The following is a 13738-nucleotide window of genomic DNA, read 5'->3' on the forward strand; positions in this document are numbered from 1 at the left end:
ACTTATTGAAGAGGCTGTCTTTTCTCCACTGTATATTCTTGCCTCCTTTATCAAAGATAAGGTGACCATATGTGCGTGGGTTTATCTCTGGGCTTTCTATCCTGTTCCATTGATCTATATCTCTGTTTTTGTGCCAGTACCATACTGTCTTGATTACTGTAGCTTTGTAGTATTGTCTGAAGTCAGGGAGCCTGATTCCTCCAGCTCCGTTTTTCGTTCTCAAGATTGCTTTGGCTATTTGGGGTCTTTTGTGTCTCCATACAAATTGTGAAATTTTTTGTTCTAGTTCTGTGAAAAATGCCAGTGGTAGTTTGATAGGGATTGCATTGAATCTGTAGATTAAGAGTAGGGCTTTTAAACCTCAAACACTGCTGCAAATCTTAACATGAAAGCAGTTGTACTAAACAAGGTTTGTTGACTAAAATATTATAGAGACAAAAATTAACATACGTGTAAATGTTTTAAAACAAATTAGTATTTTAATTTCTTTTTTTTTTTTTTTTTTTTTGGCCATGTCGTGCATCATGCGGATCTTAGTTCCCCGACCAGGAATCGAACCCGTGGCCCCTGCAGTGGAAGCGCGGAGTCCTAACGACTGGACCACCAGGGAATTCCCAACAAATTAGTATTTTATTCATCACAATAGGATCTACATTTCAAAAAAACAGGAGCACATATAGAACTGAAATATTTATTCAGCCTACAGACAACGCTTGGTATGCATATGGATAGCCAATCCAAAAATTCCATAGCCAATTCAGGTATGTTCTGCCAACAGACTGAGAACCAAACTTTGGTGTACCACAGAATCACCTGTAAAGCCTGTTAAAACTCCATACGCCTGGCCCCAGGCACTAACCACGTCTTGGCTGTAGTTCAGTATGTGTCCAATAGATGTCTTCACGCTTCTATCCATCAAAGGAAAGGCACCCCAGTAAACAATACAAAGTCTAACAATAAGTCACGTAACAATGTAATTTCAGTACAAACAGAAAATACAATGCTTAATTTAATTTTTGTTTTTCTTCTTTGGCTTTTATTTGGGGGAATTATTTACCTGCTATCTACAGAATCATGTTCATAAACAAAATGGAAAACTAATCACAAATGTTCCTGGATATGAATGCCATTTTAACGTTACTGTATTTCATCAAATCTAAGATGCCACTGATTGTAAGGTAAACCACTGTTTAATGTGCTGGAAAGAAAAGAAGGAAATGCCTCCAAATAAACCATGACCCAAGCTTCTATCATTCAGAATTTTTATTTTATACTGATTGCAAGACCCTTTTTTACTTATTTAACCATAAAGTTTTAATCATATATCATTTTGAACTGTTATATAACTTTCTCCATACCAGTAACTGTTTCAATGCTGGTTCACAGCATAATATTACTGAAGACATACTGAACAACAGCTAAAGTTAACATGAGAAATAGCAACAACGCTCACAACATTGACTAAAATGAGCAGCTGTTAACTGTTTGTGAGTACACAGGCAAACAAATCAAGCAGGACTGTGGCCTTGCTGACAGAGATTTTAAGATGCCATCAAAAAAAAAAAAAAAAGATGCCATCAACAATAAGACTTATTAACTCAATTTCATACTGTTGAGATGGGAAAAACTATGAGTCTTGGAACTGATGAAAACCCGCTTTTTTAAAAGACGGACAATAATCCAATGATAATAAAACCTATGGATATCCCAGTGTTGCCAGCTCTCAATTCTTTCTGACTTTCTTGACACACTAGTGACATAATCCACAATAGCCATTTCAAGTCACCACTCACCCAACCTAGAGTTGTTAAGTTCTTTATTAGACTTCCTTGTTCACTCGTAATTCTCCCTCCCCCATTTATTCTCAACACAGCCAGAGTAGATTTTAAAAGCTAAACTAGATCACTCCCTTGATTAAACATTGGCGCAGTTTTCTCTTGCACTTTGAATAAAATTGTTGCATCACCTGCAGGGATCCTGAAGGCAAGTGCTTTGTCTCCTAGAGGGCATGGATTTTTATTTTGTTCACTGCTACTATATTTCCCTGTGCTCTGCACATGGGTTAGTGTCCAATAAATATCTGATGAATGCAATGAATGACTCTGGCCCTGGCTACCTCTTCAACCTCTCATCTCATGCCTGTTCTCCCCTTAGACAATATGCTTTTGTCCTCTAGTCTCCTGGCTGTCTCCTGAAAACTTCTCATTGGGCCTTTGAAACTGTTAACCTTCTTCATGAAATGATTTTACCCAAATGCTCAGCAAGACTGTTTCAACTTTCTCCAGATCTCCCTTAAAGGGCACCTCCTCAAAGATGCTTACCCTGTTTATCCCCTCTCCCAACACAATTAGACTCAACTAATTTATTTCCTCTCATAATTATCAGTTTATTTATTTCCTCTCATAATTATGTTTATTGTCTCTCACCAAAGATTTTTAAGTTCTAGGAGGGCACAGACCATGTGTTCTGACATGAAAAATGTATACCCAGCGTGTACCCCAGGGTCACATACATTCTAGAAGCTCAGTGGATGTTTGTTGAGTAATGAGCAAAGAAAGGCTGTGGCGAGTGCCTCTAGCACCTTGTCACTCTGGAAACGAAACAGTCGAGCCACATGTTACAAAGCTTTACTCCAAATTACCATTTTAGCTTCTGTTACCTGTATTTTCTAACATACACAAATTTAATTGTTTAAGCCTCTTGCTATGGCAATAAAAGATTCTTTCCTGTCTCAAGATTGTATTAAAACCTTTTTCTTACATTCTCTTCTAGTGTTGTTATTTTTTAACAAGTAGCTCTTTATTTCATCTAGAACTTAATTTGATGTAACTATGTATCTATTTGTATTTGTATCCAAATAGATGGCGATGATTCCCAAACATGTATCATACGCTTAAAACTATATTATTTCTGGGTTCTATTCTGTCTCATCAATCTAGCTATCTATTACTGTGCCAGTACCACACATTTTAATATCACTGGGTTTAAAACACATATATCATGAGCTGCTTAAACAAGTGTTCCCGCACTGTTCTTCTTGCAAAGAAACTGCAACATCATTTGGGCACGTGTCAAGAATATTCCTACTGGGATTACATTAAATCCACAGAGTTGGGGGAAAGCAGCATCTTTATATTAATGTTCCCATCTACATTGTAATGAAAATTTAGCCCTATCCTTTCCATTACCGTTACTGATATTATTTATTCCATTTTCCTTATCTAACAGCACTGCGTAACACTTCCAGAATAATGTAAATACTGATGAACAGTATCTTTGCCTCTCCCTAACTTTAATGGATGCGTCTTAGTATACGTCAGAGTAAGCACAATTCTGGCTACTAGTTTAAAATATGCTTATAATACACATTTACTGGGTTGTTTTATTTAAATCACGCTATAAAAGTATCATTCAATTCTTATTTTTAGTTCATTTGGTTTAGTTTTCAAAGTGTCTAACATTATATCTAATGTCTTTGAGATAGCTATCAAACACCACAAGGTTGGGCTTCCCTGGTGGCGCAGTGGTTGAGAGTCTGCCTGCCAATGGAGGGGACACGGGTTCGAGCCCTGGTCTGGGAAGATCCCACATGCCGCGGAGCAACTAAGCCCGTGTGCCACAACTACTGAGCCTGCGCGTCTGGAGCCTGTGCTCCGCAACAAGAGAGGCCGCGATAATAAGAGGCCCGCGCACCGTGATGAAGAGTGGCCCCCACTTGCCACAACTAGAGAAAGCCCCAGCACAGAAACGAAGACCCAGCACAGCCATAAATAAATAAAAATAAATAAATAGATAATTAAAAAAAAAAACAAAACACTACAAGGTTATCTTTTCCTTTCACCTATTACAAATTATAACTGTGAATGACATATTGAGCCATTCTGGATTCCTAAAATAAACTCCTTTTGGTCAGAATATTATCCTTTTATCATAATGCTGATTTTATCTGCCAATATCTTATTTATAACTTCTATACCTAAACTCATAAGCAAAACTGGTTTGGGGTTTTAGTTTGTTTTCTAACCTTCGTTAGGTTTTAGTATCCAGTGGTCACACTGGAGAAAAAAGAATTGGAAAAGCTATCCTTCTTTCTGTAAGCTCCAGGCTTAAACTTATTTCCCTACATTTCAACTTATTCAACCAACATTTCTTGAGTACCCACTGTGCATTTGTTAGACACTGACAAGATAAAATTTCATATATATATATATATCTACATCCTTGGTGCAAAAAATTAAGTGAACAATGAAGAAACACACATGGAAGTATACTATAATATTACTGGCTCATCTACATATATGTATAGAGCTGCACAAGGAAGACTTCACAGAAGAACTGAAATTTGAGCTAAGTCTTGAAGGCAAGTAGGAGAAAAAGAAAGGAGAACCAGCATTCTAAACATGTGTTCCTGAAGCAATCACTTCTACTTGCTCTTAAATAATTTTAATCCATAGGACTGTGTTTCCTGTAAGATGACGCTACATTACTAATGGCAACTGGAATTGTGTATTGATACAACTAACAAGGCCTATATTTCTTTCCACATTATGTTCAGAAGTGGGACTTAATATTTGTAGAGCTTGTTACTTCAAAATTAGTCTTAAATTCATGTTTTTTCCTACTACTTGTTCAAATTCACCATATTTCTGGTTGTTCTCTGCCAGAATAACACTGTGGCTTTTCATAATCCTTAACTATTCACTATTTATTAACTCCAAAACTCAAAAATAAATGGGCACAGGTTGAAATATTCAGAACAGAAGGAGTAAAAACATAACATTCAAAGTTCATCACGATGCTGGTAGGGTTTTCATGCTGCATGCTATTTGAGATGATTACACCTTCTCTTACAATGTTCTATGGCCAGGCTCCAGGTTACCTCATTAAAATATAAACTCTTTAAAGTAAACTGAAAGAAACTCAGGATGGTGCCTACAACACAGTAGTTGATAGAAAATTTTCTAAAACAATACAGTCCAGTAATTTGAAGATTGTAACGTACATAGCTTCAGATTAACCGTAAAAATACAGTATATGCTTCTGGGAGGATAAACTGGTCCAATCACTCTGGGAGACAAGACTGATATTCAGAGTTTTGAAAACGTACACACCCTGAGCAAATTCATTTCTGGAAATTTATGCTAAAGAAAAAAATTAATGTACAGGGATATATGGTTAGGGATATTCAGTGCAGCACAGTTTTATAATAATGAAAAATTAACAGTAGTCTAAATTTTCAACAGTAAGAAATATAAATAAATGCAACAGAACATTATAAATTCAACTGAAATTACAAAATTCTACATGTACTGACAAAGAAAGATGTTCAAGACAAATTATTAAGAAAAGCGGGTAACATTACATTATGCATCGCGCTGCACTACCTAATACAGTAGCCACTACCTACACAGAGATACTTAAATTTAAATTTGATTAATTAAATTTAATTTTAAATTAGTTATATTTAAATAAAATTTAAAATTCAGTTCCTCAGTCACACTAACCACATTTCAACTGCTCAACAGTCACATGCAGCCAGTGGCTACCATATAATGCAGAGAGCAGATACAGACCGTTGCCATCATCAGGGGAAGTTGCTGTTTTGCTGCTTTTAACCGTCTTCCTCACCCTTCATTTAAAAAGGGATTATTCAGACTGGCACTACAATAGTTCTGAGATTTTTTTTCCCCCTATCCAAATGTGAAAATTATCTGAAGACTCTGACCTCATTAGAGAAGTAGAGCTGTCATTTTTTTTTAATTCAATGTAAGATGAATTCTTCACTTAAGCTTTCTTAAAATGAAGCATTACGTAGAAAAGTGAAAAATTATCAGTAGTCACAGTGGTCAGCTAAAGTCTGAGTTTCCTCTCTAAAAATAAGTGACAGCATACCTCTGTATCATTCCCTCTAGCTGTGCCTCCAGGGCAGCAAATAATTTTTATCACGTATCTTTTACAGCAAGGCAACAGTTTCCATGGAAACCACGGGGCAAACATCCATTACTGCTGCCTAGGACTTTATAAGCACACCGAAACTGAGGGAATCGCTTACTTTCAATTATTAATATTTTAAAATTGAGCAGTAGTTAGCTACTCTAATTCTGGTTTTGTTGTGTGTGTCTCTATGAACAAATCAATAGATGAGTAACAAATCAAGAAAATTCTGTGCCCCTCTAGCAACAAAATGAGTCTACAGAAATCAGGAGGGGGAAAAAAAACCCCAGAAAGGTATTAAACCAGCATACATACCAGCCAATGTCATCTCATACAAGACAGCAAATCAGAACAGAAATCAGTGCAGAACTTAGGTAAGAAAGAAGAAATTCCCTTGCACTAGCTCAGGAGAGCATATAAATTTATCTAGGTCAAAATGCTGACTAATCAGGAAAAAAAGACAGTCATAACAACTGAGAAAGTGGCCACTCACCTCTCTCAACAGAGCGTTCTCTTTTTCCTTCTGCTCCAAAAGGCTTTCGAGGTGGTGGACATGCATCTCTGCCTCTGCCAGTCTCCTTGTTCTCTCATGGTCCTCCTCAGTAGCCTTAGCAGAAAGCCCCTTGCTCTGCAACATCTCCAGAAGCTTCTTGATGGATTCGTCCCGAGCGTTCAGGGTTTGCTTCTGAGTCTCGATCCTCAGCTCCATCTCCTCCAGAGTCTTTCGAAGGAGGAACAGCTCCTTGGCCTGTCGCTCATGCTCCGTGTGCAGCCTCTGAAAGTTCTCCTCCGTCAGCTCTGCCACGCAAGGCTCACCAGTCCTACTGTTACTGTCCTGTTGAAACAGCTGGTTCAGGTCCCTCTGGATCCGCAATTCATCCTGGAGAGCCTGGATTGTCATTTGCATGTGCTGGTATAAAGACAAAAAAGAAAACCCAAATGAGCTTTCCTCCTCAAGTAGCAGAAACAAAGCAGACTACGGGGAGTGAGAAAGCAGCTACCACAGCTCTCAGAACCCTGCATTTAGCAAATGAGGATTCACATTATTCCGTTTTACCTGTCTTTAAAAATGATTGAGATAATCTGTAATATGTCAGTAATTTAATTTGTGTTTAATACCAACAGGAAACAAGGTAAGTCTGGCAGCTCCTCATTTTGCTTGACTAAATAAAGACACTGTTCAAGATGAACAGAAGGTATTACATGGAACTGAAGGTGAGGAGAGGGGAAAGGCAGGGGAAACCTATAGGAATACGGACACATCATACAAAAAATTTCACCAAAAAACACAAAGGATGTCAAAATACAAAATGACTTTTAAGTGTTTTACAATTAAGTTAGCACATTAAATAATAAACATAAGAGTGCATGCCAGAATGTGCTTAGCACTCCTTATGTGTTAATTCATTTAATCCTCACTATAACACATGTACTATTATTTGAATTTTATTGATGATGACACCAGGCATACAGAGACTTAAATAACTCACCCCAAGATCACACAGTAAGTAATAGAGCTGGCATTCGAATTAAAGCAATTCTCGCAGCCCACTGAAGCTAGTACCCAAAGGTAATTAGATAACTTGAAGCTTTAAAAACAAAAAAACAAAACACAAAAAACTGAGGCTGTGTGAGCTATTTATACAGAAGAAGATAACAATATAAGTGAGTAATTTGAGTAATTAAATGAAAATGTTAGTGCAGATAAGCTAGTAAAATGTTTCAGAGGGTATATCTTTAGCCTGTATCCCTAACGAAGGTACATGAACCTTTAATCTGAATGGATAAATTCTACAACATTATATAAAGAACCTAAAAGGAAGTTACATCAAGAATCATGTTTTTAGAAATGAAGAAGCAACAATAGAAGATCACCCTTTGTATTCAAGGTATTCAAGGTCTGGCAGTGTGCCGCAGTGGAAGGAAACTAACCCGCAATCAGAAGACAGGAGTTTTAGTTCCAGCTCTCACACTAAAGAGCAACCTAATTTGGAACACATTGCCATCTTTCTGGGTTTCAGATTCCTCATATTTAAAGTGAGGATATAAATGCCTGCACCATCTTTTCACAGAGCTAATAATATCATTGAAATCTTTGTGGCATATACGTTAAAACATACATTGTTTAAAATTTTTGGCAAACTGCAAAACAGCAGTAAATACCTCAAGCAAACGATCTAGCAAGTGTACAAAGACGCTCACTGTTGTTTATACCAGCGACAAAATTAGAAACAACCTAAATGGATATTAATAGGTGATGAGTTAAGTAAATGAGAAATGTCCACCCAGTTTAATACTATGCATCAATTTTTTTAAATGTAGATTTATATTTACTGATAAAAACTACAGTTACAACATATTAAGAGTAAAAAAGCAGATATATAATAGCAAGTATAGGATGATCGCGATTCTAATTTTTAAAAAGTATATACACGCAGAGAAAAGTCTAAAAGGATGCAAACGATTACCAGTGTCTGGGTATGGGTAGACTTTACATTTTTCTTCATACTTTTTTGTACTATCTAAATCCCCTACAGTAAGCAAGTAATCAATAAAAAGGGACATTTTTTACCTTTAAAAATAAGAGAAAAGACTTCAGAGATGCCTGCTTGGCTGTGTTCAATTTGCTACCACTTTGGTTAAAAGGGAGGGAACAATAAATATTTACTATTTACTATAAATAAAAAATATCATAAGAAATAAAAATACTTCTGTAATGTTCCACAGGAAATAATTAATGGTTATTTGGGGGAACGGAGGAAGGCAAGACGGAAGGGAGGAACGAACTGGAATCACTGAGGGACAACACGTAAGAAAACTTTATTCTATTCCGCACAAAAATTTTTTTAACTGAGGTGTAACTGACATTGAAAATTTTTTAATAATAGCTTTATTGAGACATAATTCACACATACCATAAAGTTCACCGGTTTAAAGTGTGTAAGTCAGCAGTTCTCAGCATATTAAAAGTTATACATTGATCACTACTATCTAATTCTAGAACACTGCCATCACCCCTTAAGAGAAATCCCATATACATCTGCAGTCACTTCCCAGCCACTTCCCATCTTTCTCTCCTCCTAACCCTCCTCTTGAATTTGAACTAAATGTATGTACTACCCACCCAAAAGTTAAATTTAAAAAAATGCCTAATGATATTTTTCAGCCTCAAAAAGGAAGGAAATGCTGACACGCGCTGCAACATGGATGGACACTATGCCAAATGAAATAAGCCCATCACAAAAGACAAATATTGCACGAGTCCACTTACATGAGGTCCCTAGAGCAGTCTACCTCACAGAGACAGGAAGCACAAGAGTGGTTGCCAGGGGCTGGGGAGACAGGAGACAGGGAGTGACTGTTTGATGGGTGCAGAGATTCAGTTTTACAGGATGAAGAGTTGTGGAGATGGATGGTGGTGATGGCTGCACAACAGTATGAATGTACCTGATGAACTGTACACCTGAAAATTGGTTAAGATGGTAAATTTAACATGGTGAATGTAAGCTGTATTTTACAACGATTTTAAACACTGGGGAAAAAATATGCCTGCCATAGAATTCCAATGTGTTGATATTAAATAATTTACTTATAACTATTGATAAATATTTAGTTTGGTTCTCATTTTCCACTATTATAACAGGCACCTTCACATGTATATCTCTGCACATTTATACAAATTTTTCCTGGAGATAAATTCTGAAAGGTGGAATTCCTGGATCAGAGGGTATGTAGTTATGATTTTAATACACACAACAAATTATCTCTAAAAGGGTCTGTACAGATTTAAACTTCCACCAAACGATGTCTGAGCACCTTCCTATACCTTTGACAACTAGGTATTTTCTTTCTTCTCTTTCTTTTTTGGGCTTTTCTTTGATTACAAGTAAGACTGAATATCTATTCACGTATCTACAGGCGCTTTGTATTCCTTCCTTTGTGACTCATCTGTTCTTGTTCTTTGCTCATTTTGTTTTGGGGACATTTAACCTTTCTCCTAATCCACTTTAAGATCTTTCTACATTTGGAAAACAACCTTTTGCCTGCTGTGCATGTTACAAATATATTTCCAAATCTGTCATTTTTCTTTTAACATAGTTTATGGCAACTTAAATACAGAATTTTTTTAGTGCAAAGATAAGAACCTCTTCTTTTATAGTTTCTGGTTTTGGTATTATGCTTAGCAAGTAGTGAACTTTCAATTATGGCAGTCTTCAAACTCTCGAAAAGCATTGGCTTTTTCTTACGAAAAATAAATTCACAATAAAATTATCAGGTATTTGAATTCATGAATATGATTCTTTAAATAAATTTAACTACCCGCATCATGCTGTAAAGATTCTCAACAGTTGTTGGAGTTCAAAATCCTTAATAAAAAGATGTGTCAAAATGCTAATTCTCTGAAGCCTATAATCAACCTCCAGTTTCATTCTTTACCTTTGGAAGTCAAAAAATCCAAATAAATTCTGAGCAAGTTTATCCCACAGGGAAATATCAGAAGTTAAATTCAACAATGAAACTGATTTCTAGGTACAACTGTCCCTCCTTTTCTGGACACTCATCACCAAATTCATTCAAATCAGGAGAAACAGATGTTGACGACAGCTAACAGTCTCACATACACTTTAGCACTTGTGATTATACTAGTATGGCAAGCACTGTTTTGGTGAAGAAAGAAAATACAACGACTAATGTGCCCTGCTTCTTCAGCTCTGCTTGCACCCATTTTACTAGAATACAGAATTAAAATGATGCTCTGACTGGTAGCCGAGAAGGCTACAGAGCAATTTTCTCCATTGAAATGGGAATCAGCACCCCTTCTTCAGGCTACATTCAAGCTAGATTCACTTTATAAAAATTCCTGCCAACTCCCCTGGGAGAAGAAAGAAGCAGCAGGCAATAAGCCAGGCTGCTCTTTCTCTAGCACATTCATACTGAAGATAAAGTGAGCATATCTGCACATATCACATTTACCATGAATGACCAAAAACGCATGCTGAATTTAGTAGGACAATCTCAGTTGTCAGATATTAGGAAAATTTCTATTTGGGAATTCTGCTCATGACACTCTCCAAAATGATCTCACACTTCTCACATTCCAAATTGTACACCAACACTCACTAGTCTACTTTTGCTCACTCTAACACTCAGCTTGAGCTGGAAGACTGGAAAAATAACTGCTTAAAATTTAGTCCAAGGGTTGTGCTAAAATTACACCAAGCTGTATCTCAATGAAATGGTAGGATGTTGTGAACAAGAGTAATGAAAATTCTTAAATCTCTGATAGGGTTTATGATCATTTTTTAGAAAAATACATCTCAAAAACAACAAAAGATCACAACAATGCTTCATATATTTTAGACAAATATCAGAAGCTCTTCTGAGGCAAAACTTCCACTAGTTTCTCTGAACAAGAGAATGCTTTGATCCAGTTTATCCTGATTTCTAAAATGACAGAACCAAGGAGTCTAGAGCTATTTTTAGTTACAGAAAAAGAATATTATGGATACATGAAAATGGTCATCATCACAAACATTATACTGTATCCCAGAGAGTTCAATGCACTATTTGTCAAGATAACCATTAGAAAAAATACCAGTACTGCATCCTATTATGTTAAATTAAGAACGATTTTTTTTCTGAAACATGTAAATACATACATTGAGGAAACTTTATCAATGCAAGATGCAAAAGAGTTTATAATAATTCTTACTAACATCACCCAAGTCGATCCTCAGGCTCTGTGATGTTCTGATCTGTGCTGTACTGTATGTGTCCCTAAGAAGAGCACTTACCAGCCCAATCTGCAATTTATTTCTTTGTATCTGTCTTCAAGAAAAACTTTCTAGAACTTGGGACTTTCATCTTTTTACTCTAGGGCACGGCACAGTGTTTGGTATAGTAAGTGCTCAATAAATTTTTGATGAAAGATTGACAAAAACAAATTTTCATGCATTATTTTGAAAGTAAATGGCTACTGGATAGTAGATGCAAATCAAGTCCCTGGAAAATTATATCTTTCCCCTATAACAGAGAGAATTACTCTTATTCTGTAACAATTAGTTCCTTACCAGCTAACACAAAAAAAATTCTATCTCAAATACAAACTGGCCAAAATACTAAATGCAATCCTAATTTTAAAAAAAATGTTAATTATACACTCTGGATTTATTTGTGTTTGATCTGAAGTGAAGAGAAGCATTTTCAAATAATTAACTGTCAACAAGAATCTTTTATACTTTTAATACTATACAACATACACCAAAAGTGTAGGATAGAGTTCTTATCCAAAAACAGAGCTTACAAAGTGGTAAAACTTAATAGCTATATATACACACTCACACACCAGCACTATACCTTATTATAAATTTTAAATTAAGAATATTCAAGAACGAGAAATGGGACACATAAAAGCACTTATTATATATGCAACATGCTCAAATGAAGTTTAGATTCTATAAGATCACTATGATTTGGATTCATGAATCTTTAATATGAAAAGAAAGTATTCTAATTTCTATCATTTTAGAAGAAACTCAAAGTTTTTTAATGAGTCTGAATCTCCAAGACTGAGACAAAGGAAGAGCCTCTAAGGTAGTTCATTTCGTCTGATCATTAGTCTAGTATTCTTTCCGTTGATTCTTTCAGTTGATGACAAGGATTTATTTTCTGTGCAGCAAAGCACACTGTAAACTCTCAAATATTAAACCAAAACCAAGTTCTCAGACTGATCTAAATAAACACCAGCAAGAGACATATTACAATGCAAAAAACAACCACACCAGAATTCAAATGGATAGATTAAATTGTTTAAATGAATGCTACTTTGAGCTTATTCTCCTCTAAAAAAGATATCGGAGTCAAGAAAATGAACAAGCAATTATTCCACATTCCTAGCAGCTACTCTCTGCTACTGAATCCAGGAGAGAAAAAAGAACATCTGCCTTTATGCCAGCATAACCCAGAGGAGAAATTAAAGAATAAACAAAAATACTATCAAAATGGGTAAGTCCCGAGGTCATAATACATTCTATTACTGTGTGCTCATCAAGACAACAACTCAAGTGACAATAAACTGATTTTAGTACAAGTTCTAGAAATTCCAAATAGCTTTCAGTTACCCAAACTCCCATACCATTTACTTACCCTTTAGCCTCTACTTAAAGAGTATATGTATATGTATAACTGATTCACTTTGTTATAAAGCAGAAACTAACACACCATTGTAAAGCAATTATACTCCAATAAAGATGTTAAATAAATAAATAAATAAATAAATAAAATATAAATAAATAAAGAATATCCTCTACCTGTTCCCTCACTTTCACTCCCAGCTAAATCCTACCTGTCCTTTCATCCTTAGATCAGGCATTATCTCCTCTAGAAAGCCTGTCTGACTCTCAAACTGAACAAAAGGCAGAAATAGAGAGGAAGGAATGGGTGGAGGAAGAAAAGTACAGGAAGAAGAAAAGATAATATCCCAAACCAGATATTACAATAGTAAAAATATCATACTAAGCAATGTCAGGATTGAAGACGTCATTCCATTAAAATATAACATCAAAATAAAAAAATTTTTTAACCTTAAAAGTAAAATCAACCAGCAGAGGGATCCTACAGTAACCATTTCCATAGTGTTTAACTTGAGAATGCTCAGCACTAACAAAGCAAAGGCAGAATTAAATACAAGGGACCATAAAGGTACTGTTCAGTCTAGCAGCATTTTAAGTATCAACCTCACTTCTTTCTTCATGCTCTACAACCCAAAAGTTTCAAGCACCTGCAACAGACGTCAATGAGGTTA

The 13738-nt window shown here is 35.8% G+C and overlaps 1 protein-coding gene and 1 long non-coding RNA gene across 22 annotated transcripts in view; one reads left to right on the top strand and one right to left on the bottom strand.

Annotated features, from left to right (window-relative positions):
• Nucleotides 1-13738, bottom strand: part of ERC1 (ELKS/RAB6-interacting/CAST family member 1) — a 417262-nt gene that overhangs the window by 326591 nt on the left and 76933 nt on the right. For all 21 annotated transcript variants that reach the window (XR_014233070.1, XM_082349076.1, XM_082349081.1 and 18 more), the window contains exon 3: nt 6428-6844. Coding sequence is in view for 20 of the 21 variants with exons in the window: in XM_082349076.1 (XP_082205202.1) it covers nt 6428-6844 (417 nt within the window). In the remaining variant the exon portion in view is untranslated. The remainder of the gene's footprint in view (nt 1-6427; nt 6845-13738) is intronic.
• Nucleotides 1-13738, top strand: part of LOC309608715 — a 117167-nt gene that overhangs the window by 98778 nt on the left and 4651 nt on the right. The gene's annotated exons all lie outside the window — the stretch shown is intronic.

The sequence above is a fragment of the Balaenoptera borealis genome (assembly GCF_965194805.1).
Source record: "Balaenoptera borealis genome assembly, chromosome: 13".
Classification (NCBI taxonomy): domain Eukaryota; kingdom Metazoa; phylum Chordata; class Mammalia; order Artiodactyla; family Balaenopteridae; genus Balaenoptera; species Balaenoptera borealis.